At 31.8% G+C, this 27,849-nt stretch overlaps 4 protein-coding genes across 26 annotated transcripts; all 4 read right to left on the bottom strand.

The window, feature by feature from the left end:
• Positions 1-231: 231 nt before the first annotated feature.
• LOC107418383 (protein MICRORCHIDIA 6) lies at positions 232-15,210 on the bottom strand. 16 transcript variants are annotated; one of them, XM_060814380.1, is made up of 23 exons: positions 15,189-15,210; positions 14,881-14,985; positions 14,711-14,753; positions 9,693-10,027; positions 9,061-9,135; positions 8,872-8,906; positions 8,254-8,365; positions 8,053-8,142; positions 7,896-7,971; positions 6,833-6,911; positions 6,095-6,223; positions 4,699-4,797; positions 4,479-4,580; positions 4,260-4,397; positions 3,895-3,987; positions 3,304-3,355; positions 3,091-3,202; positions 2,501-2,754; positions 2,318-2,430; positions 1,599-1,678; positions 1,461-1,503; positions 768-864; positions 232-673 (listed from the first exon to the last, which is right to left on the bottom strand). In XM_060814380.1, exons 1-23 carry the CDS (start codon positions 15,193-15,195, stop codon positions 585-587), a joined length of 2,358 nt encoding a protein of 785 aa, XP_060670363.1. In that variant the 5' UTR covers positions 15,196-15,210; the 3' UTR covers positions 232-584. The 16 variants fall into 16 exon arrangements, with proteins under 16 accessions (XP_060670363.1, XP_060670365.1, XP_060670367.1 ...); XM_060814382.1 differs by having other exon boundaries at positions 232-656; XM_060814384.1 differs by having other exon boundaries at positions 232-638.
• Positions 15,211-16,340: 1,130 nt separating this feature from the next.
• Positions 16,341-22,531, bottom strand: LOC107418367 (serine/threonine protein phosphatase 2A 55 kDa regulatory subunit B alpha isoform). Of its 8 annotated transcripts, XR_003056021.3 has the most exons (15): positions 22,247-22,530; positions 21,895-21,998; positions 21,601-21,705; positions 21,367-21,486; positions 20,735-20,926; positions 20,531-20,622; positions 20,163-20,281; positions 19,587-19,710; positions 19,321-19,444; positions 18,600-18,668; positions 18,067-18,158; positions 17,865-17,939; positions 17,521-17,798; positions 16,777-16,850; positions 16,607-16,672 (listed from the first exon to the last, which is right to left on the bottom strand). XR_003056021.3 is itself a non-coding variant. In XM_016027052.4 (14 exons), exons 1-14 carry the CDS (start codon positions 22,335-22,337, stop codon positions 16,536-16,538), a joined length of 1,518 nt encoding a protein of 505 aa, XP_015882538.3. In that variant the 5' UTR covers positions 22,338-22,528; the 3' UTR covers positions 16,341-16,535. The 8 variants fall into 8 exon arrangements, 4 of the variants coding, with proteins under 4 accessions (XP_015882538.3, XP_015882539.3, XP_015882540.3 ...); XM_016027052.4 differs by lacking the exon at positions 17,521-17,798 and having other exon boundaries at positions 16,341-16,672; positions 22,247-22,528; XM_016027053.4 differs by lacking the exon at positions 17,521-17,798 and having other exon boundaries at positions 16,341-16,672; positions 21,601-21,696; positions 22,247-22,528.
• A 521-nt stretch (positions 22,532-23,052) lies between these two features.
• LOC107418373 ((+)-cis,trans-nepetalactol synthase NEPS2-like) lies at positions 23,053-24,133 on the bottom strand. The gene has a single exon (XM_016027059.4). It carries the CDS (start codon positions 23,968-23,970, stop codon positions 23,173-23,175), a length of 798 nt encoding a protein of 265 aa, XP_015882545.3. The 5' UTR covers positions 23,971-24,133; the 3' UTR covers positions 23,053-23,172.
• Positions 24,134-26,676: 2,543 nt separating this feature from the next.
• LOC107418376 ((+)-cis,trans-nepetalactol synthase NEPS1-like) lies at positions 26,677-27,849 on the bottom strand. The gene has a single exon (XM_016027063.4). It carries the CDS (start codon positions 27,649-27,651, stop codon positions 26,857-26,859), a length of 795 nt encoding a protein of 264 aa, XP_015882549.3. The 5' UTR covers positions 27,652-27,849; the 3' UTR covers positions 26,677-26,856.

The raw sequence follows: 27,849 nt of genomic DNA, 5'->3' as shown, positions 1-27,849 counted from the left end.
TTTTCTTTTTCTTTTTCTTTTTTTTAAATATCTGTTTGATTCCCTTGATGAAAGAGAGAATAGAATAATATTCTTAACTTATTTCCATAGAAAAGAGAAATAAATATGTTCCAGTTTTATTTCTCTCTTATTATTCTCTTCTCAACAAAGAAGTCTAAATCTTTAATGTTTTCATTCCCATTTTCCTAAAACATTTCAACTCCAAAAAAAGCCTAAAAGGAAGAAAAAGAATAAAAATGAATGAAGATGAATCTTTGATTGCATATACAGTTTGGCAAACTTCTGCACTGAAAGTTGGGGGCAAGAAAGTGAGCCTTTGATTACATGGTAACTTTGTACACCAAGAATGCTCAGCAACAAAAAAAATGAACCTTTTGACTGCACATAAGTTCACAGCTTGTACAATGAAAATTTTTCATGTTAGCTGTGCCAAAATTTGAAAATTTGGTTTCGCATAAAGAAACAATTTGCACCGTGTATATGTCAAAAATCACCAGGCATAGCTTGTACAGATGAAGCCTGATTTTCCATATATATATATATATATATATATCATATTAACCACGTTTTCAGTTGCAATCAACTCATCTTGCTATAAAATCCCGGTGGATGTTCAAGAACCGATCTGCTGTAAAATCCTGTTGGTGATTGACGAACTGTTGGTCACACCAAGCTATCAATACAATGTGGTTTTCAAAAATATGTGTATATATATATATATATATGTATATATAACTTAACCCAAAGATGTTAATATATTTACACACCTTTTTCCTCCTTTGCTGGCTCTAGGGACTGAAATTCAGCCAACAGCCTCGAGTATTCATTTTCAACCTCCTTTATTTCACTGTTAAGTTGACTCACCTGCAAAAACAATAACAGTGACTTTCACTAAATAGCTAAGGAGTATTCTGAGAATACACTTCTCGCTTTGTTGCATTACAAAATTGTAACCAATAACATGCTTTAACTTGACCGAAGTGACATAATACTTTAGTTTCTATGGTGGTCACAATTTTGCCTAAGTACTTTAGAGGAGGCAATTTTGTGGCAGGGGCACTTAAGTTTCACAGAGTTTGAAATGAACAAATTCTATGAACAAATTCTAAGGCATTCAAACAGTAGTTCGTTACAACAGATTATGCAAAAGATATCCTGTAAATCCCCAAAAACTGACTCCATTTATAAGACAAAGATATTTACACTCTTCCTGTTTATGTTGTTTGCTGATTGCCTCCAAAAGGACAGAAGTTTTTCTTCTCTTGTTTTATGAATAAATGCAAAAGAGTAATAAATATAGAGCCCAAACACTAAAAACCATAGTAGGATCTTTGGAACATGTTCAATGAGTTCAGAATATCTGAGGATTATATTAATCAATATAAAAAATGTCTGACTATTAAGAACCAAGCTGCAAAAATTTTAAATCACATAAGAATTAAGGATGACCGTTCAATTACCTTGAGAAGAAGTTCTTCCTCCTCCTTTTCATATTCCAAGCATCTGAAAAAACAGTTCACAACATACAGATCCTTCATACAACAAACATGACTACATGGGCAGGTAAAATGTGGATAAACCATAAATCATGAACTCACTTTGCACGGAGCTTCTTGTTTTCTTGTATCAAAGGCATGGTTTCTTGGTCTTCCAGCTGTTGTCCACTAGTATTCATAAGCTACAAAAGGGCATAACAAAAAGACCAAATCCACATAATGATTGTTAAGAGCAAAAGTTGAGATAATTTAGGCATAACAGAGAATGGAAAACTAATTCATGGAAGCAAATTAATTAAAAATACTAATTACTTGATACAATGCTGTATAATAATCTTTAAAGGTGGAAAAAAAATAATAATAATAACAATAATAATAAGTGTGTTGGCTTATAAAATAGTACTTAAAAAATGCCTTTCCCTAATGCACAAAACAAGACAGGAGACAGTTGATTAAGGAGCTTTCTATCACATTTGAATTAATTTGAAGAATTGAACTTGACTACAGAGAAAGAGGTCAACAAGCTTTGAACTGAAATGGACAACGTGGAAGCACTGCAAGGGATAAATTAAATTAACCTCCCCTATTTTACAAGTTTTGCAGAGTATGCCTCCACGCTCCTAGATATTATTGAAAACTCCCCTTGAATTTCATTTTTGTTGCACTCTCCTACCTTCAATACATTTAATTTACAATGTATAACAAAAAAGTGCAACAAAAATGAAATCCTAGTGGATGTCTCTGAAATTTCTGGGAATACTAAGGAGGAGATAATGTGATTTACCAAAGCAAAAATTGTTATGTATGCTGCCTACACAGACCTGAATACCCTGATTCTGGCCAGGATCAGCCACATTGACTTCTTTCACTCCCTGCCTTTTCACCATTTCAACTTCCACAAAATCACCATGTGCCTTCCTTTTCAGCTGTTGTCCTGCTTTAACTCAAGCCATGAGTATTGAACTAGTGGTTACCATGAACGCTGAAACGATTAAAATAGTTACCTTGCCCATATCTGCTTTGGGAGTTGGGATTTGATTGTTCAGGTCTCTCAAGTGCCACTTTTGAAGCACAAACAGCAGTGGAAGCATCATTAAATGGGAAAAGTTGTTCACCACTTGAAGCTTGTGCTATGATTGGTTGTTCACCACTTGAAGCTTGTGCTATGATTGGTTGTTCACCACTTGAAACTTGTGCTTTAGTTGGTGCTTTAGGCTTCTTGTACTGCTGATACCCAACTAATCCACAATGATAATCCCTGACAGATTTCAATAATGTTAAACATGGAGGCATTTTCAGTTTATGTTTAGTAGCCACAAAACTAAATAAGAGAAAACAAAAGAATAGAGCTTTGCAGCACCCTACACAGGACCTCACTCATTGGTAAAAAAATAAAACTAATTTCAATTGAAGTATCAACGCTATCTAAATACTACATAAATCCCCTAGATGTATTAAGAGCCAGCCAGTGCAATAGACATACTGACATAGCAAGGTTACGAGAAAGGCAAACAAGCAGGACAACAATTTATAGCATAAATAGATAAATAACAAAATTGTTTGCATACGACACATAGAAGAACAAATAGCTCACCAGTATTCGCCTACCATTTCCTTCAAGCGAACTTCAAGTTTCCTGAAAAGTGAAGTTGCTTCAAAATCTTGTTTGTTGTGAGTTGGCTTGATAAAATTTGCTTCCAGAACACCTGAAAATGAAATAATAAACCAGTGAGACCAATTTTCTGCAACCTTGGGGGAAAAAAAAAAAAAAAAAAAGAATCCAAACAAGCTTTTAACAGTTTCTTACCAATAATTCCCCTCCCCTTACTTTGTGTATACCTCAAGACCTGCCAAAATGGCTGCAAAGGAAGAGAATGAGGCAAATACAAGTATGCAACCTCTTAAAACATAAAAGTTAGAGAGAGAGAGAGAGAGAGAGAGAGAGAGAGAGAGAGAGAGAGAGAGAGAGAGGGGAGATGAACTACTGTAGAGTAGAAGCCTTACTTGAAGCCAAAATAATATTGCAAAAATAATAGTACTGGATAAGTAAAAATATATGGACAGTTTATTTTATTTTAAAAATTCTAAAGTTCTCCCCAGTCATTAATGTGAAAATGTTAGTAAACGCCTTGGCCAACAGATAAACAATGAAAAAGTCATCCAAGGTACACCCCCCCCAAAACAAATTCAAGCTGTAGGTTATATTTGTGGAGTCCTATCCACACCTATGTTCCTGTTAATATACAAAGTTAATCTCTAACATTTGTGATCCACCAAATTAGCTGTACTTAACAAGTAGTGCTAGTAACATAAACCAAACATATCATGGAGCAAAATGGAACACACACACACACAGCCAAAATGCCAATAGAAGGTCGATATTTCTGAAAATACTTACTCGAATTAAACGATTTTTGTGGTATACATTGAATCCGTGGATCTGTACAAGAGGGGCTTCTTTATCAAATCCAATAGTAGTAATGACTTGACCCTGCACGGCAAAGCCACTTAACATATAAACAGCAATAACTCAAACAACAACCAAATTTCTATTCAATGGATTAGTATAATAGTTAAAGCTTGCTAGAAAGAGTATAATAGTTAAAGCTTGCTAGAAAGATTGTTTACCATCGTAAACTTCTATATGTATATGTGTCTTGAGTACCATAGCGCCCAAGAGGATAATTAGACAAAACAGAACTTATTAAATGAAAATTTAAGTCAAACAAAACTAGGAGTTTTTAAAGATTCAGTCAAACCAACCTCTCCAGTTAGAGGTTTATACAAGATACATTCTGGAAATATGAGATCATTGGCAATGCTGTGGTGCTCAACAACTTTCCCCCGCAGTATTATATTGAAACTTTCCGGTATCTGCAAGTACAAGATGGACAAATATACCTATGGAGCAAAAGGATACAACACTCAGAAAATTTTGATTTCTTAATCAAATTCAAAAGAAAATTTCCTCCATAGCCTTACCCGGAGAGAGTACTGGAATCTGTTACCAATGTGCTGTTCATTTATGGGTATCCAAGCAGGACATGTGTCAAATTTTTTTGTATCCCCACTAATGCAAATATCCTGTTGCCACCAAGTTAAAAAAGGATAACAAGTTTGAGGTCAGGTCATAGAACATTTTTCTGAGAGAGAGAGAGAGAGAGGGAGGGGGGAACAAAAAAAAACAAAGGAAATTGTTTACCTCAGGATCTGAATCGAAATCTAGCTCTGCATGCCCATCATCATTAAACCATAAATTGTAGATAATAACTTTTGTCCCATGAGATCCAATGTCATCAAACTGTTATTTCAGGCCAAAAAAAATCAATTGGAATTTTTATAATAGAAGAATGGTATGATCACAAGTTGATAAACTGTCATCAGATTGTTTAAAGAGCAAGAAAAAAATTAATAGCATTTCTTGTATCCCACATTTGCCATAGAGATGTGTTAACTTTGACCATTTCCACCAGCTCCTTCTGCCCAAACAAATAAATATAAAGCATATATGTTTGCAAAACGCATAAACAGAGACCAGTACAAAAGACAACACAACTACAGCCTGGATCTCTCAACCTTTTTCTTCCAAGCTACCGTTTCAGTTCACAAGATGTTGCATTGCTAACCTAGGAATACAATATTGCAAATGTACTGGGGTCTTAGCTTTATTGCAGACTCGTGTGCAAAAGCGCACAATTTCTGCAAGAAATGCTACTAATAGGCAGAATGCATGCTGCAAAGTTAACATGAAAAGGATAAAGCTAACAGAAAGGTTAAAAAATGCACATAAAAAAACTGAAAGAATTGCATATTTAAACCAAAACAAATAATAATAATAATAAGTCCGACATTAAACTTATGAATATCAAACATGCTTCTGAATGAAGTAGCTATGCTCTAAAGAAAGCAGCTGGCATGTTGTACACTGGGTTCACAAAAATGAATCAAAAAGCAGCAGGAAGAAACTTTGATGCAGATCCTGATTATAGTTGGAGAATAAGGGGTGGTAAAGAAAAAAGCAGAGGGAACAAAGAACAAAGATTTCATTATTTGTAATGATTCAATGTTAAAACTAAAAAACCTGTTACAAAGAACCTATGCATAAGGCTGGTTCGACAAAGAAAAGGAATATAAAATAAAGACAACCTAGTAAAAATAAGAAAATCCCAAACAAAATAAAAACAATGAATAATTCTAAGTAGCTACTTTGTAAACATACCTACAATGTGGTTATTAGGGAAATAAATTATTATAATAAAAGCTTGATATTTATAATTGGTCCCACTTTCTATTAGTTTAAGCCTTAGAAATCAGCAGTAACATAACATAGTATCAAAACTTTGTTATCTATCAAGTCCTATGCTCAAATCCTGCAAACCCAATTTCCATTGACTAAATGTTCTAGATGTGAAGGAGAGCATTAAAACTATTAGCTTGGCATACATAATTGGGCTACTTACAATGAGCATTAAAACTTTTGGGATGATTGGTAATTTAACAAAAATAAAAGAGAATAATAAGAAAATTCTGCATTTAGGTATAGAGTGCTAATAACACAGGAAGTCACCAGAAAAGAAAAAGACATCATGAGAGCCTACTTGCTTCAGAAGCTCTGCCTCAGTTGAATAAGGGGACCACTTCAACAGCAAGGAAAGATTAGACATATAATGCTCCCTACCCTGCAATATTTCCAAACTTCCCGTTGATGTGTTGTATTTATAATCAACCTGCAATTAACATGAAATATTAATAGAGGAAATAAGTAAACACAGTAAAAACCAGAATACCAGCCGGGTGCATCGTACTCTTAATAGGACAGCAGATTGGATTGCAAAGAGGACCCTTAAAGGTGGTACTACCACTAATTTTGACCCCATCAGACCAGCATGAACCGGCAACTTTTTTATTGTCTGATTCCTCTTTTCCTCAGACCAGTCTGGGTTTCATCAATAAAACCCACAACCAAAACGTACAAGATAATTGAAATGCACGAAGTAATTGAGGCACAGTGCTCATTAACATCAGAGATGTTGCTAACTCAACCAAACTTTATCACTAAAGTTGAAATACAAACCCATTCATTATGGAACTGTAGTTTATAAAGCATTTACTCAATCAGATCATTTTGGATTCTAAAGGGCAGAACATCAAGATAGTACATAAGCAGTTACAATGGTATATCATAAATTTATCCTAATAACAGAGTTTCCATATGTAGTGAAAAATGGCATTGTGGTTTAGAATATATAAGACTTGTGCATGGTAGCAAAATCTGATAAACAAGAATCTATATAAGTATTCGGAGAGAACATCTTAATTTCAGCAATGAAGCTCACCATAGGTACAACTATTCTGTTATAGCCTGTTCTTGTCAAGAATGAATATGAAAGAAGGCCAATGCTTTGAGTCAATATCCTGATCAAGGTACAATAAAAGGAGGAATAAATAATGTTATTGCTTAATATAGGGAAGAGAGAGGATAGGAAAGGAAAGAGAAAAAGAAATCCATTTCTTTTCTTTATCACATATTTAGAGAACTTGGAGGCCTAAGTACCCAGAACATTTGACCTTCAATATTTTTTAATGTCTCAATGTAATAATTCCACCATATTCAACCCACAACAAATCTAGAAAGGGCGCACAGCCTAGATTTGAGGATTTCACGTAATTTATAACAGTAGGTAACAAAACAAATATAAAAGTATTTAGTTAAGGAATGCATAGAATATATCCAAGAACTGTAAATAATATGTTCTTTTGCATAAAAGAGTTCTCTGTCCCCTTGTATAAAATCAAGTCAACCAAACATCATTTCTTTATTTCAAATGTAGCCTCACTTAAGATCCTTCTAATTCCTTCTCTCATGATCCTCCAATCCCCAACAAGGAAAGAAAAGAAATGCAGCATAAGCTCTTGAATGAGGATTTCATATAATCTACAGCAATAAGAAAATAACAGCATATGCTTAATGTTTGGCTGACATTTCAAAAGATTATCCTACTATCTTGTTTTCAAAACCAAGTCAACAAAAAAATAAAATAAAATAAAAAAAGGACCAAAAATAAGGGAGAGAAATACAGCAGGGCTTACCATCTCTTCTCAAGCCCATATTTTTTTGAATATATTCATAATGAAGTATCAATTTACCTAACATCTACAACTATCTCTATTTACCTCCATACAATGTCCAAAATAAGAAACGAAAATAGAGAACACTATAAGTAGTAATCTAATTTTGAAATATGATCTTTACTTTGAAAAGGATGGTCTCTGCTTTAGAGATCACCATAGGAGATGCTCTAAATGTGCCAAAATATGAATAAAAGCTGGCAAGGTGAATCGCTAAGAAATTTGGAAATTTAAATAAAATGCAAACAATACTACTGGTTGAAGCCAAACCTTTCATCCAGGTGGCGGCTAAAGACAATAACATCTGCACCAAGTCTCATAGTACCAGTCTTGAAGCCATTTCCATCTGGAAAGCTAGAAGTCAATGAAAAAAAATGCCAAAGGAGAGAACAGAACATATTGCAACTACAATTGATAGAATCCGTACATTGTCCAATTGCAGAATTTGAATTCTTATCTGAAAATCCAAAGCTCATACACCTTCGCATAGCCTCAGGATCCATCCCATCACCATCATCTAGATGCAGAAAAAGTTTTGTAAACATGAGTTAGGCAAAATACAGTGTAGCACAATGCATATATCTATGGATATATAGCAATGACAACCATAAACAATACTAAAAATCACATTTTGGTAGAAGACGTTGCATAAACACAACACCTTGAATCAACAATGCTGGACTTTCATCTCTTGGATTCAAAATTTTATCCACAGCAACAAAAGTCGCTCCGTTTTGGATCTGTCAAATCAGAAAAAAAACAAATAAATAAATGCATACCATAATATGATCGGTTGAAATTAAACACTTGGGTCAAAAAAAAAAAAAGAAAAAGAAAAAAAGAAAAACAAGCATACAGATGCAAATCATAATATGATTGATTGAAACTAGCAAGATTAACAACATCTGAATTCAAAAAATGCAGATCCCAAGGCATTCAAACTCAATCATCTATCCTCCAAACGAGATCACAATTACTTCTAAAAAAATTTTATATAAATTATCGAACTAAACATTATGTAGGTAACCAAAGAATAGTCTAAGGAAAAAAGGAGCAAATATCCTGGCCAAGATCACATACGTAAACTCTATAATCCAAAAACTTTCAGAAAATAAACAACATTCCTATAAATGTTGCATTGAAGTAAACTCATTACATATGCACACTCCTTCCATTCAAATTGTTTCAACCCACAAGGAGAAACCAATGAGCAATTAAGAACACCTAAGAACTAAGTTAGAGTTACCTCATCAACTGCATTGTCAAGCAGTTCTGCGACAGCTAGAAAGCAACAAGCAAATGAAAGAGAAAAAATTAGTTCCCAAAATAAATAAATGAGAAAAAGTGGCATAAGAAAAAACAGTAAGATGAATTCATCGATTGCAAGACATAGATGAAGAACAAGATCATGAAACAAACTAAATACTAAACATACCACCAAAGGCCCACTTATGCGAAGTGGCATTTGAATGAAGGAACATGGGATGAACATGCAGACAATTTTTCCCATCTGAAAACAAAGACATATCATATCATATCATAAAACAAAGACAATCTTCCTAAGCATATGGAAAGTCACAGCCATCAAGCTGAAAAGAACATGTTCTTAAAAGTAGTAAAACCAGGAAAATCTATGACAGGGATTTAATAGAAATACAACTTCTCAGCCATACAAACTACTAAGCTGGCTGCATATTATTTCGTTGAAATTAGCACAACACAACATGCATTTCCCTTCATGCTGAGTAACCATCTATCTCAAAAGCTTAAACTGATAGGAAATGGGCTCAACTACGTTTATCAAGCTCATAAACAATTTATTATCGATACTTCCACCCACGTATAAGCCCAACCATGCACATGGGCCTTACATGTGCACATGCAAATAAGGATACTACGGTTCAAACTCAAGATCTCACGATCACTAAGGCTATGATAACATGTTGAGGTATCATTTATCCCAAAAGATTAAGCTGATAAAAAAAGACCCAACTACATATATAACAAACTCACACAAAATCCAATATGAACACCTTAGATACATAACTAACATAGATAGCACAATACTTTGAAGTGTGACTTTAGAACTAAGGCCACCATCATAGTTCCCAGCTTTCCAAAATTGTCGACATATTGGAGCTTGACATATAGGTGATGAGGAAGAAAGGCCTATGTCATCCACTGGGGAATGCGCTTGATCCAACATACTAGAGCTACTATGACCAGTGCTCCAAGCGTTTGGGCTCCTATTTTCATCAAATTCTTGTCTTCCACATTTAGTTGTTGATGTTTGACTCGTAGATAGGCGGGCTTTATTATTCTCTTCTTGTTGCATTATGCTCCCAACCAAATTTGATTTTAACTTTGCTGGTTTTACATCAAACTCAACAAGTTCATCCCCACTAGATAAATCCACAATGTCTATGAAAGTCATCTTGAGCACTATAAAAAATTAGATATGAATGCAACAGAGTACACATGTCAAGTAAATGAAGGGCACATAAAGTAACTGAAGAAATAAGATTAGAAGACATCCAATATATAAAAAACAATAAGCCAAGTGACAAATATATAATAGTTTACTTCCAAAACAACCCAACAAAAACCCATTATAAAAGACCTCCAATTTGTTTTCACTATCTTAGGGCGGGCATTTAAATTCAAGGTTTTGCGAAAACAATTGACTCAGTAAGACGTCTAGATAGGACTCAAAAGACCTCCGTATCGTCCTTTTCCTTTATGTTTCCAAAAGCCATCGCTAGAAACCTCAATAACCTCTTGGTCATTTAGATTTCTAAATGAATAGAGGTTCCAAAATGAAATATTTCCTCAACATGATATCCTTAGGCATTAGATAATCCATAAATTCTAAGAATATGAGTTAAAAGGAACTCCATTCTACCAACTATCCCAAAACATATACTTTTCCCATCCCCAACAACCAAATTTCTATTGGCTCTCAATTTTCAAAACAAAACACCAAATGGTTCACCACCTTATTTACCAAGTAATGTGGCAAATACAACATGTTACAATTTTATCAGTTAAAAATTTAATATAACCTAAATATGCATAAATAAACTATTAACATTTAGATTAAAATACAAACTGGCTTAGATTGAAGTAAACCATTTTAAATCCAACCTATTCCAATTGGGTTATTTTAAATTTTGCGCAGTTCAATCAAATAAGTCTAGTCTAAAAAACTTGCATTCAAAACGAGTCCTAAAGAGAAAAGTGAAACTATATATAAATAAATAAAGCATCTCATTTTGCCACATCACTTGATAAACTAGTTCATTTTCTATATCTACTTGGATTAATTTCATATATACCCTTGAAATATGGTATAATTACAAGTGTCTCTATAGCTTCATTAAAATAATTTGTACTCCTATACATGGTTTTAATGATATTAATTCAAAGGATTAAATAAAACATTTGATGATCTTTTAAAACTAACTAGAAGTCATAATATTTTGAAATTGAAAATATCCAATTAAATATAACTAGAAGTCATAATAACGCTGTTTTGGCACATGGAATAGTGCACTCAAATTCATTTCGTCGATGAACAAGTTCAACTTGCCAACACACACCCTGGATTGAATCCTTGGATGAATATTGTGAATAAACAATAGGCGAGTAAAGTTGTTTTTTTTTTAAAACATATCAAATTTTATTTAAGTCAAAACCTTAAAAGCAATAGACGAAATTCGTCCTAATGCGAATAAAACATTTGATGTAAAGGGTTTTTTTTTTTTTTTTTAAAACTCATATCAAATTGTATTTAAATCAAACCTCAAAAACGATAGACGAAATTCGTTCTCATGCAAATAAAACATTTGATGATCTTTTAAAACTAACTAGAAGTCATAATATTTTGAAATTGAAAATATCCAATTAAAATATAACTAGAAGCCATAATAAAGCTATTTTGGCACATGGAATAGTGCACTAATTCATTTCGTCAATCAACAAAATTGAATCCCTGAATGAATATTGTAAATAAACAATAGACGGATAAGGCTGTTTTTCTTCCAATATATCAAATTGTATTTAAATCAAATCTCAAAAGTGATGGGCGAAATTTGTCCTAATGCGAATAAACAACTCACTAAAACGTATACATCATAGATCGCCACTTGCTTTATCCATTCCATAGGCTTGAAGCTTTGTTTTCTAGTAAAAGGATTACAACTACTCAAAACCCAATGAAATTAGGTTAGGAGTAGATGGAGGCACACCTAGCGTTTATACTCTAGGTTATGCCATCTAATATTCTTTTCTTGAAAAGATTTTTGTATGTTATTGGCCCAAAATAACAATATCACAAAAAACTTATTTGCTTTAATGTCCGGACAATAACTTTTACTTCTGCTTTTCCAGAACTTTAATTACACCAAAAAACCTATCTCATAAGCCACACTTCATTTGTTTTGAGTAAAAGCTCTTTTAAAAAAAATCCAAATATTCTCAATCATTGCTTTTTAATCTCAAAAGACAAAAGCAACCAGTCAAACTACACCATCCAAATGTGGTATCTTGTACTTCTATATGCAAGGAAGAGGAACCCCACCTTGTTTTGAGTTTCAGGCTTCAAATAGAAAGAGGAACCCCACCTTGTTTTGAGTTTTAGGCTTTAAAAAGAGCTTTTAACTAAAATTAGTAAAATAAAACTTCTCACAAAATTCTTTTTAAAAAAGAAGAAGCTCTAATCAAATAAAAACAACCACAAACTAAATCTAAGTATAAAATATGTGATAATTTAAAAAAATAATAAAATGAAATTTGACAACCCAACTATAAAGTTATAAAATTATTGTTTCTTCTAACAAAAATTTATAGTTTGAGCAATAAAGAATTCCACCTCATCCAAGATTAAAAATAAAATAAAATTATTCCAAAAGGAAAAAAACTAATGTACATTGAAATAGTTTTGTATATTTTTCAAAGATTAATATAAAAACACATCATATGTATTTAAATAATAAAAATTTGCACCTTAGAGTGATTTCAAAATATCTAAAATCAGTTTTAAAAGCATTTTCATATGAAGTTTGGCTAAGAGCATTAAAAGCCTCAAAAATATTGAAGTAATTGTTTATCATGGGTTTGGATTCACCCACTTCAACATAAAAAATAAAAAATCTTAAATACACCATTCAAAACAGACTTGGTCACAAATCACGTGAAAATCCGAAGAGAAAAAAGAAAGAAGAAGAAGATTGTAGTAAAGTAGAAGGATCTAATCTATATTACCTTAATTTTTTGCATGAAAGTTTCTGAATTCTTCTCCCTTTTTTCTATTTTTTGAGAGACAATTGCAAAGAATCGTGAAGAATGAACTGTGTATTTTTCCCAGAAGAGGCAGATGGAGGAGAAAATCTCCCAGATCAATGTACTTTTATAGGGCAACTAAAATCCCGGTAGGGTTTCTAACGGCGGCGGGCCCGATGGGCTGGCAAGGTAGGGTTCTAAGTTCCAATCTTAGCGGCAGCCAGATGCACTTTTATTGCATTTAATTACATAAATATCCCCTTTTTTTATAATAATTACTTAAATGCCAAAACAGACCATTGCCATCCACATCAATTTAATATATTAATATTAAATTGGATAATAATTTAATTTTATCCTGTTTATTTATCAAATATATAACTGCATGATGAAGTGGATTAATTTTAATAGTAAAATATTTTTATTTGTATTAATAAAAATATAAATTCAAATTATATGAAAGATAAAAAAAATAAATAATTTATATTTAAATAGTTTATTTAACAAAATATATATATATATATATAACCGTATAAATTAACCTCATCTATCTATTCACTTTTTATAAAAATTTAATTATTCATATTCATATTTCAATTATATAAATAAACCAACAAATATACTAATACATATTATTTAATAAATATTTTTTTAATAATATTTTAAATTTAATATAAATTGAATAAAACAATAAAATACAAATATGATAAATACAATATGTTATTTATTAAAGTTAGGGTATCCTAAAACATTATTAACTATAAATAAAATAAAATGCATCCTAGAGGTAAACAATTGGAGGTTTTTATAAAAATAAAACTAATAAATATTTTTTTATGTTTTTCACATGAATAGTATTGCAAATATCAAAATTTTTTAATAAAATTTTGATAATCTATTATAAAATAATTTTTTAATAATCATTAAATTGATATTATCAATATACACGCAAAATAGTTAAAAATGGGCTAAATTACATAGATATCAAAATTTTAACCCAAAAAAATTGACACTTTAAATTTACTCTTTTCAAATTGGAGATGTAGGAATTCCTGTATAACTTTATTTTTATAAATTAAGCTTTTAAAGGAGACTTTAATTTTTATAAATTAAGCTTCTAAAGGAGACTTTTTCTTCTTTTTTTTTTTTAAAAAAAAAAAATCATTCCATTCCATTCCTAAATCGAGATCCACTCGGTTGTACAAGAAACAGAATTAAGTATAGATCAATTCCATAATCTTGTTCTGTAATTCAATTTGAAATACCCCAAAGATAAAAAATAAAACCAAAAATTTGAACTCAGATTTTAAGGGAATAAATTTGTCTTTATAAAAATAAAAAAATAAAAAAAAGAGTGAAAATATATTTTGTTATACTAGAAGAAAATTCTGTTGAAGGAAGATAAACATATTATTGCTCTCATTTTATCTTTCTAGAAAATTTATAAGAGTATTTTTAATAATTTTATCTATTAAAATATATGCGATCTAAAATATAGAAAATATTAATATATATGTGGCATAATATTTATTTATTGACAATGTTTTTAAAAACTCCTTGCCAATTAATTCTGTTTTAAAATGGAATGGTACGATGATATGTAATATTTTAGCTGATTGGTATTTTATTTTTTTTATTATTTTTATTCCTTGTTTTTTATTCAGCTCCCTTTCTTTAAAAAAAAATAATAATAATAACAAAAAAATATTCAAAGCAAACGTGTGAAGAACCTATCGAGAAAAAGAAAAAAATAAATAAAAGTACATTATTTCCTGGGGATTTCTTTCTACCATTTTGGCTATTACCTTACCTGCTGTTCAGGCTCAATCTCTGGCTCCGATTTGCCTCCTACCAGCCAGAGCAACGTTAGTTAGATCAGTATTCAAATCTATTTTCTTTCCAGTTTAAACTAAAAGCCAAAACCCCAAACCTTCAATTCACTACAAACCCACCAAACAAAGTGCCCAAAACCTACCCAAGCAAAGACGGAGGCGAATTTGACGACCTAGATGCCTCTTCCCCAACCCGATCTCTACGGCAACCTTTTTTTTTTTCTTCATGTGTGATGGGTATTGTTCATCTGTGATGGAATTGAAGGTTATGATGATGTTAGAACAATGGATTTTGTGTTTTATAAAGGAAAAAAAAAAAATAGTGGAAGAAGAAGAAATTTTTAGCAAACAATCAAGGAAGAAGATAGAAAAATTTGAAGGCTGAAAAATAAAAAATGAAAGAAAAATATATTAAAATATTGAAATTATTGACACTGCATGTTCAGCAGACTTTGCATTAGCGGTGGATGTTATAGATGGTCTTTGCTTTATTTTCTACCTTTATTTTCTATCACAGCTTAATAAAACTATTCATAAAACGTTGGAAAGGATTTTTTTTAAAAATACTGTTAATTTGTCTTATGTAGTTTTTTTTTATAAATAAACAAATTATTTAAAATACTATTGTTATATTTTAGAAAATTACTTGCATATTCTTTTTTAAAATTTCTTTAAATTCTATATAATATCATTTTTATAGATTACCATTTAAATATATAAAAAATATAAAATAATTTTATATAATATTTATAATCTAAAATATTTATAATTTTAAAAACCTTTAACTAAGTCAAAAATATTTTTTTTTCTCATAAATTGAATATTTTTTCTTAATAATTTTTTTACAAATTAAACATCATTTCATATAAATTTTTAACAATATTTTTAGATAAAATTAATAGTCATAAAAATTTCACAAGATATTTTTTTCCATTAAAATATTTTTTGATAATGAAAAAATATATTATTAAAATGTTTAATTTAAAAATTATGAAACCCTTTAAAAATATTCAGTAGTATATTTTTAAATACATTTGAAATATTTAATTATATATTTTTAAATATATTTGAGATATTTGAACATTGTACATTTTTGAATACATTTGGTATATTCAATCATATATTTTTTAACACATCTAAAATATTCATATCTAAAAATATTCAATTATATATTTTTAAATATATTTAAAATGTTCAATTACATATTTTGGAAAATATTTAAAATATTAAATTCTATATTTCTAAATATAAATATATATAATTAATAAAATATTTAATAATAAATTTAAATAGGTATAAAAGTATAAATTTATAATGGAACTAGATAAAATTTATTTAATAGGTCAACTAAAACAATTCAAAAATAAATAAATAAATAAAATACTTGCACATCTTATTGAATTTTAAAAGCTCGATCTATCTGAAATCAACTAAACGCTCACAATTCAAAATCCAATGAGATATCTAAAATTTTTTACAATATAAAAGTTATCATTGTGATTTTCTTGTAATTTTCTTTTTTATTAGTTTAAGTTACAAGAATTTCCATTTGGGTTTAATAAAAGTTATTAAAAAAAAATCAAACCTTTTTCATTATACCTGATGCAAAGAACAACAAAGAAAACCCTTTTATATAACCTTTGCATGCTAAATATACAATTAGTTTTTTTTTTTTTTCCCCGATTTTTAGAAAGGACAGAAATAATTTACACACGTGAAACATCTAAAATTTCACCTACTTTGAGAGATGAATCAGAGGCCCCTGGTTTCACTTTCTAAAAGTGTACTGCACAAAATCCTATGCATAATACATGAACAAGCTGTTCCCAGCACCACAAGCAATCAAATTTCTTGATGGATGCCATGCCAGATGTAGCAGCTTAGAGTATAAATTACAGCTCAAGTCATTACGATCTGAGCTTGAATTTTCATGCCCTGAAAAATCAGAAAAGATAGGTTAATCTCAGATGGAAGCTCGAGCAAATTAGAAGACTATGAGATAATAAGACTGAAAACACAACAAATTTTGAGACTCCAACCTTGTCGGTAAAATCGTGTCAGATTGCTCAAGGAAGACCTTCTTGTCCTGGACGCACCTTGGGGAAGTGGCCTCCTGTTAACAAGTCCAGAAAAGTACAGTTTAAATTTGATCAAAAAACGGTCATTATAAGCATTTTATGTAACAATCAATCATGTTGGAATTAACCTAGTGTTTAGCCTATCTTGGAGAATCAAGACTTCAGTACAGGGGAAACATAATGGTATCATTGGAATAACTTAAAATTACACAATGCACAGCCCACATATGTAACTACAAGTCTACAACAACCATTGCAGAAGACTGCCATAATTGAGAAATCAACATGATTTTGACGGAGAAAACTTTTGAAAAAGACTACGCACAGTTAAAAGGGTACTCTCAGAAGGAAAAGGTCCAGATACTCCTTTTCTGGGGACCTCTTAGAATGGCTTTGGAGGTACTTATTTAGTGTCCTAGTCTACATCAGGAAAGCATTTCCTAGGATAGAAGTTAATCTAGAATTTACAACTTGACTCTAGGTCCATCCTTGCCAATAAATAAATTCTCATTACTTTCTTTATGGTAGGGGTTGCATTACCTTGTGTTCTAAGATTTACTTCCTAAGAATATATGAAGGAGATGAAAGTTTTGTGTTTAATTGCATTAGAAACATGTGCATAAACAAAAGACAAAAATAATTATGTAACATAGTAGCAGCTGCTTGGGGTATCTTCTCATGACCAAAAGGCCTGGATATCAATACCTTCCCAATGCATTTTGCCATTAAAAAAAAGTTGAGCAATATAAGTAAGCTCTGAGATCGAACTCGGAACATTTAACCAGTCTGAGCAGCTCAACCAACAGGCAAAAAATAGTTCACACTGAGATTTGACCAAGAACAACTCTGGTTCCAACCAGCCTGGATGTGACCAGGTCCTGGTTCAGGCAGTTTATCTGGCCAGTCCTGTATGGGATTTAAACTATTGGCCAAATGCCATCATCCCAGCAGAAAATTTTCGTCTCTGATTTTACATCCAGGTTCTGCCAATTCAACAAATGCAATTAGGAAAACTATAAACAAGAAAAATAAAAGAGAGAAAAAGCCACCTCTCAGGATTTCTGCTAGCTTCTATTGTGATTCCTTCACTTTGAATTCCACGGGAGAAAATGCACAAACGATTGCTAATTCAAAATTCAAGAAACTTATTGTCACTAGAACTGCATGTTTGGAAAAAATAAAAGCCAAAGTTGATCAACAATAAAATTCCCCAGAACTTAGTATGCATCTGCATTAGAGTCAAAAGAATACCTATAAGATCCAGTGGCAAACAGAAGTCCATCTCCACTGAGGCCACAAGCAAATTTATCAAATAAGCAGTCATTATCATACAACTCACATAACTGCCAAAAACATGGAAGCCGTCAGCGCCAGGAGACTTGGCATGTAGGTGGTACTTAGTGAACCTCATGCTTAATGGCTAAAGATTCTATAGGGCACTACATGATTTCTCCTAGAACAAAAAAGTATCTATTTGGTAGACTGGAAGGTTTAACAGATCAATCTCCTTTAGGAATAAGGTTCAAGATTGTAATCAATTAACATTGGCAAGGTATATACCATAAGAGCAGTTAAGCTCTCTGGGTAAGCTTTCCCATTACAGAATCTGTATCCTAGAATTTCGTAACCAGAAAGTACATACAATGTCAAGCATAGCATAATAGGTCCCTGACAGCTAGTAAGAAAAGAATAACTGTATTTCCAATCAACAATTGAAGCAGATGAAACATCTAGACATCGACAAAAAACATCTTCAATTGGGTGTTGTCAAGATATGCACATACCTTAGGGCGCAGATGCTCATGAACCTTGTACGTTGCAACTGGGGAAGAATCCATATTAACGTCCCACAGCTTAAACAAGAGAGGAAAGCATCAATAGAGATCCTATGTTATAGTGCTCAAACAACATTCAAACTGACACATGTAATGTAGATGACTAACAGAAATCAAGAGATTGAGTTTTCGTAAAACTTGCAGTACACCTGAAATACATAACTGGATATCATTGATTTCCAGCACATGAAGTACAACATAAAATTGACACCTCCAAAGACAATTGGGCAGGAAAACTAGAAGAATAGAATGCTAATACATATACTATCAGTAGCTAATATGATGTTTTGTGCCCCTTCCAGAAATAAAATGTAAAATAAAATAATTATTCTGGAGATAATCTCTTATTGAAGGAAAAATACATTTAAGTCCAGAAAGATCCACAGACTACAGTCACAGTAAGATTGACAAAACTGTACCATCATAAAATAAGGTAAGATCTACCAAGAAACTATAAGAAAAGAATTGTATAAATGTGCCATCACAAGCATGGTTTGAAGAAAGAAAATTATGAACAGCTCCCACCCTAAATTTGGATTCTGCATGAAGAAACATACAGGAAAAAGCAGACTTGAATTGTCACACTTAATATGGTAATAAGATTTCAGACTCTTTCTAGCAAGAAAAGTTAAAAAAGGAAAAACTAAATAAAAAAAAAGTAGGAAGAAACCTTTAGACTCATGTAATCACGACTTAACATGTACCGCCCATCCTTCGAAAATTTTATATCAGAGATGGATGTAATGATCTCCGTGAAAAATGATTTCAACTCATGAGAATCTCCATCTTGTAATCTGTACACTCAGTGCATTGACTAGTGTCAGAAACAACCAGCATAATATGCAAAATTATTAGCAATTTAGATATAATATAAAATTCCTAACACAGAGAAGAAGAAAACACCAACAAAAGGTGGAATACAAATGGAGAACTAACATTATTGCACTGTGATCACATAATGCTGACTGTCGCATGTCAACTAGACGAATAAACCCTCTTGAGCTGCTGTATGCAAGCAGATTACAGTGATTTGGATGGAACTCAGCCGATGTTATGACCTCTGAGTAAATGAATTAATTAAAAAATCATTACATGTAGAGACATATTTCACAGCCGGCCTTAATCATGAGCCAAAGAATTAAGTTAACAATGTCGCAGCAGTAATTTTTTAGGATTGTTCAGACATAGTTCATGCACATAAAACCATTTGACGCCTTTATCTATTTTCTCTTTTCCTAGTCTAGGGAGAGATGAATCTGATTCTTAACAGAAGGCTCAAAATCTTTTTCCAGCACTCATTCCAATCTCAACTCTCAAGTAAAAAAGTTGGCGAAGAATTGATTTTGTAGTTTTTGCACTGCATCATTTCACAGGTGTATATCATTGCAACCTACATACCTGAACATATTTGTACCATGCAAAACAAGGAGAACAGAGGGTACTGCTAACATATCCCAGAAAAAATAAATACAGAAGCCCACCAAAAAAACCAAAAGGAAAAGGAATAAGTACCAGTTAGATCCTCCATGTTTGATGGCTTCATGTCGATGATATTGAAACACTGATCACTAATCTCAAGGTTCCACAAGTTTATTCTAAGGTCATCCGCAGAAATAAATGTCTCACCATCACTGGACATTGAATGTGAAACCAAATTATTATCTAAGACTAAACACAGCACCTGCAAACAGTTTAATGTCTATTTGGTATTTGTGCATAATGTTTCTGCAGTTTAAATAAAAACAAGAATAACCAAACCAGAAGAGGAATAATAAATGGTTTATGTGCAGAGGAAAACATGTATTATTGCATATCTGCAGAGGGACAAGGCAACTTATAAGCTAGGAAGAAAGAACTAAAAATATGCCTGCAAACTTCACCTGTTGGTAGAGACGGAGTTAATATTAAAGTCATGTGCATGAGCATACACTTTCCGGCATCTTGTTTGAGCAGTGTCTTCAATATCAGTAATCTATTTACATAACAAAACTAGCATGATAACCTTGTGCATTAAGCAGAACTTAAGTAGTCAATAAGTAAGACTAAACTGAAGAAAAGTTTCACCATAATCCACAAGTAACAACCTCGGAATGTATGTCTTGTGACAGTGACATGCTCAAGGCCATCTTTTCGGTCCATTCTGGATGATTGCCATTAACAGCAGATGACGTAACTTTTTCAGTAATGAAACTCCTCTCGGCCAAAAGTGCATTCTCCGAATTCACATATGGATAAGGATCCATTTCCTTGACTTTCTTCACTTTATGTTCCTTCACCTGGACTCAAGAACCAAAAAAACAAACAAGTCTGCATTACTCGACAACATGATTGCTGGAAGTAAGAAAACTTCTTTCAGCTTTGGTTAACTTAAGGATCAAGGTAATGAAACTCTTCTCGGCTGGTTTTGACACTGAACTATGAAATCCTTCATAAATTTATGTACTGTTGTTTCTACTTCATATAAAACCATTCAACATCCACCTGTTTTTGTCACCCAGCGATGCTCTTCCATTTAAGAAGCTAAAATTCTTGGAATAGTCAAATTTTTGCCAACCCCCTCATTAATCATATCAGTCCTACTCATACACCACGTCCTTCGAATTCCTACACTACCAGGTGGACAAATTGTCCACTCACTTCAGAAATAAATGGTTATACATAGCCATGCTTTATTAGTAAATTTAATTGTTTAAGAGAAATAAAAAAATACACTCACCTTCCAGAGCTTAATCGTCTTGTCATTTGTTGAAAGGATGAATTGCGACCCATTGGGCGTAGCAGACCATCTTAATTTGTTGATCTTCTCTTCGATTTCCAAACTCTTCAAGTAGTCAAACTATGGAAACAAATGAACACATGGAACACAAACATAAGCATTAATATATTCAAAAACAAGCATAAAACCCATTTTAGGTACTGCCTTTAAGTACAAAATCCAAAGCATGCATACCTCGGGCTTATGACTCTGAAATTCTGTCTTGTACTGGAAATCAGGATGCCATGCTGAAGTGAAATCCATTAGCTCCAACTCTCTATGGGAACGTTTCTGATTTAACTTGTCAAAAATATCATTAACTTAATTTAATCCAACAATAAAAGCCAACAAAAACCAATAGAGCTTCCAGCATAACCAAAAAAAAAAAAAAAAAGGCCAAAAAAATGACTTCAGAGAATTCTTCTTGCTGAAAAAAAAAAAAAAAAAAGAAAAGAAAAAGAAAGCTTAACGTATGTATAAAATTCTCACAAGTTTCCCATCCTTTCTTTCGAATATTACAACGCGACCACCTCGATCTCCAACGGCCAGATAATCACCACTTTTGTCGAATCCAATTGCAGATATAATATCAACTACAAAAACCCAAAAAAAATATATATATATATATATATTATAAAAAACGAACCAACAAAACAACCAGAAACTACAAATTTTGAATAAAACAAAAAAAAAAAAAAAAAAAAATTGGGGGAAATGAACTGAACAACCATGGTTGTAAATGGTATTCCAGCAGTTTCACTAATTGTTAATTTTCTCAGCAACCAAACACTGCAAAGGAGAACAAAATAATAAGAAGGAGAAGAAAATCGAAACCCCTCACCATCGTGGACGTCTTCTCCAGGAGGTCGCTCGCCGAAAACCTGAGAGAATTTCCACTCCATTTGGGTACGAGAGTCGGAGCTGAAAGTCATGGTTTAGCTAGTAAACGACAGCGTATTGTCTTCGTTTTCGTTTGGATTTTCATGAACCAACAACAACCATTAGAAGGAGCTCAAAAATGTTTTGAGGTTGATTGAACTGAGAGACTCTACTGACTCTCGGTTGACTTTCCTATTTCTCCGTCAGCCACTCGATTTTTCCCAGCAAAATTATTTTAGATATGCACCAAAAAACTATATATGTATAAAAAATTTACTTTTTTAAAAACCAGTTGTCTATTTTACAATTAATCTATTCATTTTTTTTATTGTTTATTTATTTATTACATTTAATTTAATATTTCCAATCGAACATTTTATAAGTCGGAATCAAAAATTGTAAATGTCAATGGGACAGGAGGATATCAGATTAATTCATTTATTCCGAGTGATACCTCATTAATTTATTCCGAGAGAATATTCATTGTATCAAAACCTCATTAATTTATTCCGATAGAATATTCATTGTATCAAAACCTCATTAATTTCTTTGTTTCATTTAATTTCTTTTAGACAAGTCTCCAATGACACAATTGATCATCAAATATGAACAACAAATGTATACCTGAATTCAACTTCAACTTTTTTTCTTTTTTATAATAAAATCCAGTTGAATTTTCAAAAAAAGAAAAAATTATCTTGTTCAAAACTAATAGTAAGATTATTAATTAAGATTTATATTTAAAAAAAAAAAAGAAAGAAAAAAAAGGGAAAATAAGAGTTCTGCCGGAAGGCCATTATTATCAAATAATAAAACTGGACACTTTTTTTAACACCATTGTCTTCTTAAGTGTCCATAACCAAAACTAAACTAAAATTGGCCGGCCAATCAACTAACGATGTATCCACCGTCAACAGCGAGGTCAACGCCTGAGATAAAGTCCGAATCATCGGAAGCAAGAAACAACACAGCATCTGCCACGTGTCGCGGTTTCAGAGCAACACCTTTCAAATGCGCAAGCATCTGAGACACCTTCTCTACATCCTCAACCTCCATCCCCAGGGCGTGACACGTCATCGGTGTAGGAACCATACTGGGCGACACAGAGTTGACTCTGATCCCATACGTGCCAAGCTGAACACTCGCCGAACGGACCAATCCCAGCACGGCGTGCTTCGACATCACGTAATCGGTGCATACTTTTCCACCGCAGCTCGCCTTCACGCCCGCAGTACACACTATGCTTCCCCTCACGCGCCCTTCCACCATCGCACGCGCCGCGTGTTTCACGCACAGAGCCATTCCACGGACGTTAATGGCGAAAAGACGATCGAAACCCGAGATGTCGAGATCGAGGACGGTCTGCGTCTGTTCGGAGCAGCTTAGAATCCCGGCGTTGCTGAACATGACGTCGAGTTGACCGAATTTCTGGACAGTTGATTCCACGGTGGTTTTGACTTGATTCTCATCGGATACATCGCAGTGGATGAAGGTGCACCTGTGGGCGCCGATGGATTCGGCTACTTTGTTGCCTAAATCGTCCTGGATGTCGACGATGACGACCATCCGAGCTCCGTGATCGGCAAAGAGATGAGCGACGGACTCGCCTATTCCGCTGGCACCGCCGGTGACTATGGCGACCTTGCCTTTTAGTCTCCCATTGCCGCCGGCGCCGTATCCCGACATTATTATTTCAATATTTTCTATGGAATTTGGGTGGTTTGGCTATTTTTCATTTTATACAAATGGAGTAAGAAAAAAAAAAAAAACTACCATGTTTTCGAAATAGGTACTCCTTCCTAGTAAATAGATGGAATCCATGGATACGTAGATGCCATTGAAAAAATGCTCATACAAATGGTGGGTCGTTGGGGATTTAAATGCAACATATTGATTAATTTAAACACCGTATTTAATTAAAACTACTTCAAAAATAAAAATAAAAAAAATTAAAAATAATAATAAAATGCTTTTCCATTTGTTTTCATTTTAAAAAAAACAGTTTTCCAGTTCCTTTTAAAATATTTTTATTTATTTATTTATTTTTTATATTTTCCATATTGTATTCTTTTTGGTCAAATAATTATTAAAAAGGTCCAAGAGAATACCAGGGCACAATCATTCTTTTTCGGTTAAACACGGCGCAGCCAATTCTTTTTGACAAATCTTGTCCCGTTCAAAATTAAATATCATTGTTTCGTTTATTTATTTTTTACATTTAAATTTGTTTTTGATATTTTCAATTCAACATTATCTAAGTCCCAGTCAAAAAATTATGCATGTCGTGACCTATTTATTCGTTTCACTTTCTATTTCTATTTTGCCTTTGCATAAAACATAATAAATTTATTAATTAACTAAAATGTTTAGTAATAATTTAATACCAAGATTCAAAATTTTCGGTATAAGTAGAAATATTAAAAATTTTAAATATAAATTTTTTTATAAAAATATCAAAAAATATTAAATATCGATAAAAATTTATAAAAATAATAAAAAATAAAAAAATTAATTTTTTTATTGAAATTTTAGAATTAATTTATTTAAATAATCAACTATCAGAATAATCATAAAACTAGTGAATAGATATTATATTTTTCTTAATCAATTTAATTTATAGTAAATGGTAAAAATTATAAATAAACTATTTTTGATAAAAATATAAATAAATATATATGTTTATTAATTAAGATAAAAAAATTATTATAATTACATTATATTTTATAAATATCATCTCAATACTCATAGAACATTTAAGTAATTAAAAATTATTAGTTTCTTTTTTATTATTATTTTAAGTAGTAAAATATAAAAAGTAATTATTAAAAGATATATCTCTTTAATGATTTTTATGTAATTATTAATATGTCAACTATAAAAATATTGTATTAAATATAGTTGTCCTTAATATTTAGCATAATATATTTTATCATCTTTTTATTTTTATTTACTTAATATTACTAATTTAAATGCTATCAACACTAATTCTACATATTATTATATTTTCATATTATTATTTTATATTATTATTTTCTATTCTTATGTAATCAATTATTAATTTATAGCATGTTTGGTTTATGAAATAAACATAAGAATAGAATTCTTATTCTATAGGTTTATTTTTTTCCTATGTTTGATAAGTATTTGAATTTGATAATAGTTATTTCATAAGAATAAATATGCCTCCATTTGAATGAATAATAATTCATTTTTAAAACCTTAAAATTCATATTTTTATTTTTTAATCTGAATAAACTTTAAAATATCCTTATCAGAATCATATTTAAATTTAACTTGATTATCATATATTAAAAATATATAAATAAATATACAATTTAATTTTTAATTAATATTTTATCAAATTTGAATACTTTTGAAAAAAAAATATTTATAAAGGCTAAACTTTGATTTTAAGTCAATATTTTTATCCAACATATAAATAAAAATTATTAGTGTTTTTCCTATATTCTATTCCTATGAATAGTTATTCTTAGTTTTAAATGAATAGTTATTCTATATACCAAATGTAATCTTATAATTATGGAATTTTAATAAATCTATCTTATACAAAATGTATCGCAATTATACATATATATATATATATATAATTAATGAATAAAATCTATCAAAGTTATTTAATTCAATTCACTCTATTTTATTTATATCATTAAATACGTAAAAGATAATCATAATGTAAAAAAAATTATAACTAAAGTTAATTTGCTAAAATAATTTACTAAATATCAATAATGTTTTTAAATTTTTTTATAAAATTTTTTAACAAATTTCATACATATTTTCAAAATTTCCATAAAAATTTAGAAAAGTTACATGAAAATTTTTGAAATTTTAATGGATATTATAGATTTTTTTACCAAATTATTAAAGATTTGATATGGATATTTTGAAAGAAAATTTTCTAAAAAATTTGATAAAAGTTTAAAAATTTTAATAAATATTATAAAAATTTTATATGTTACTATTTGAAATCTAAATTTCCTTTTAAACTTTTAAAACAACAAAAATTTCAAAAACAATTTTAAGAAGTTTCAATATTTAAAATATTGTTTAAGACATATGTTAAATTGGTGTGAGAATCTTTACTACACACAAACTAATCTAATCAGAATCTGGGATTAATACTAGAATTGGTGTGATAATTTTTACTACACACAAACTAATCTAATCAAAATCTGGGATTAATACTAGAATTAGTCATCTCCGAAGGGACAATTGATCATCAAATATGGACAAAAATGCATAATCTTAATTAAACTCTTTTTTCTTTTTTTAAATAACTAAGTTAAATTTTTTAATCCAAAAAAGAAAAAAGTGCCATTTTCAAAACTAATTGCAAGAATATTAATTAATATTCAATAAAAAAAGGCAAAATAAGAAATCTCACGTGAGGCCATTATTATTAAATAATACACATTGGACGGTTTTTTTGACCTTTTTTGTTTTTTTCATCATAACATTTTTTTTTTTTTTTTAAAACCCACAAGGAGTTTGGGTAAATTATTCAACCAAAAAAAAAAAAAAAAAGGAGGAGTTTGTGTAATGGCCGGCTAATCATGTATGGGCATAGCCTCCGTCAACTCCCAGATCAACGCCTGTGATGAATTCCGATTCATCACAAGCAAGAAACAGCACAACATTCGCCACGTGTCTCGGTTCCAGAGTAACACCTTTTAAATGCGCAAGCGACTCGTAATGCTTCTGTACTTCCTCAACCTCCATTCCAAGCGAGCGACACGTCAACGGCGTAGCCAGTGCATTGGGCGATACACAGTTCACTCTGATCGCGTACGCGCCAAGCTGCAAACTCGCCGAACGGACCAATCCCAGCACGGCGTGCTTCGACATCACGTAATCGGTGCGTCTTCTTCCACCGTGGCTCGCCGCCACGCTCCCAGTGCACACTATGCTCCCCCTCACGCGCCCTTCAACCATGGCACGCGCCGCGTGTTTCACGCACAGAGCCATTCCACGGACGTTGATGGCGAAAAGACGGTCAAACGCCGAAAAGTCGAGGTCGAGGACGGTCTGATCGGAGTTGCTTAGAATCCCGGCGTTGCTGAACATGACGTCGAGCTGACCGAATTTCTGGACCGTTGATTCCACGGTGGTTTTGACTTGGGTCTCATCGGATACATCGCAGTGGACGAAGGTGCACCTGTGGACGCCGATAGATTCGGCTACTTTGTTGCCTAAATCGTCTTGAATATCGACGATGACGACCATCCGAGCTCCGTGATCGGCGAAGAGACGAGCGACGGACTCGCCGATTCCACTGGCGCCGCCGGTGATTATGACGACCTTGCCTTGTAGTCTCTGTTTTCCTGCGGTGCCGGATTCCGACGACATTGTTCTGGGAAGTTTGGGAATAGACGGGAATTGACTATTTATATATGTATATGAAAAATGGTGGGCCCATGGTAATAATAGAAAGGGACCCACCTTATCAAATTTAAAGAACGCTACATGTATGAAGGGAAACTGTTTTTGATGTTGTGAGAAAATACAAGACTGTTTTCAGCCAAAAATAAAAATAAAATAATAAAA

Source organism: Ziziphus jujuba, chromosome 2, assembly GCF_031755915.1.
Source record: "Ziziphus jujuba cultivar Dongzao chromosome 2, ASM3175591v1".
Lineage (NCBI taxonomy): Eukaryota > Viridiplantae > Streptophyta > Magnoliopsida > Rosales > Rhamnaceae > Ziziphus > Ziziphus jujuba.
Note: the sequence above shows the minus strand (reverse complement) of the source record. Positions and strands in the feature narration are given on the sequence as shown.

Coding starts and splice junctions, on each gene's coding strand:
- LOC107418383 (XM_060814380.1), bottom strand. Junction 8,366..8,871: donor TTGACAATGCAGTTGATGAG/GTAACTCTAACT, acceptor CTGATTTGACAG/ATCCAAAACGGAGCGACTTT. Junction 674..767: donor GCCAGCAAAGGAGGAAAAAG/GTGTGTAAATAT, acceptor TTGTATTGATAG/CTTGGTGTGACCAACAGTTC.
- LOC107418367 (XM_016027052.4), bottom strand. CDS start 22,337: ATGACTTTCAGCTCCGACTCTCGTACCCAAATGGAGTGGAAATTCTCT. Junction 19,711..20,162: donor AAACATGGAGGATCTAACTG/GTACTTATTCCT, acceptor TCATTTACTCAG/AGGTCATAACATCGGCTGAG. Junction 17,940..18,066: donor TTTGCCACTGGATCTTATAG/GTATTCTTTTGA, acceptor ATTTTGAATTAG/CAATCGTTTGTGCATTTTCT.
- LOC107418373 (XM_016027059.4), bottom strand. CDS start 23,970: ATGTCGGGATACGGCGCCGGCGGCAATGGGAGACTAAAAGGCAAGGTC.
- LOC107418376 (XM_016027063.4), bottom strand. CDS start 27,651: ATGTCGTCGGAATCCGGCACCGCAGGAAAACAGAGACTACAAGGCAAG.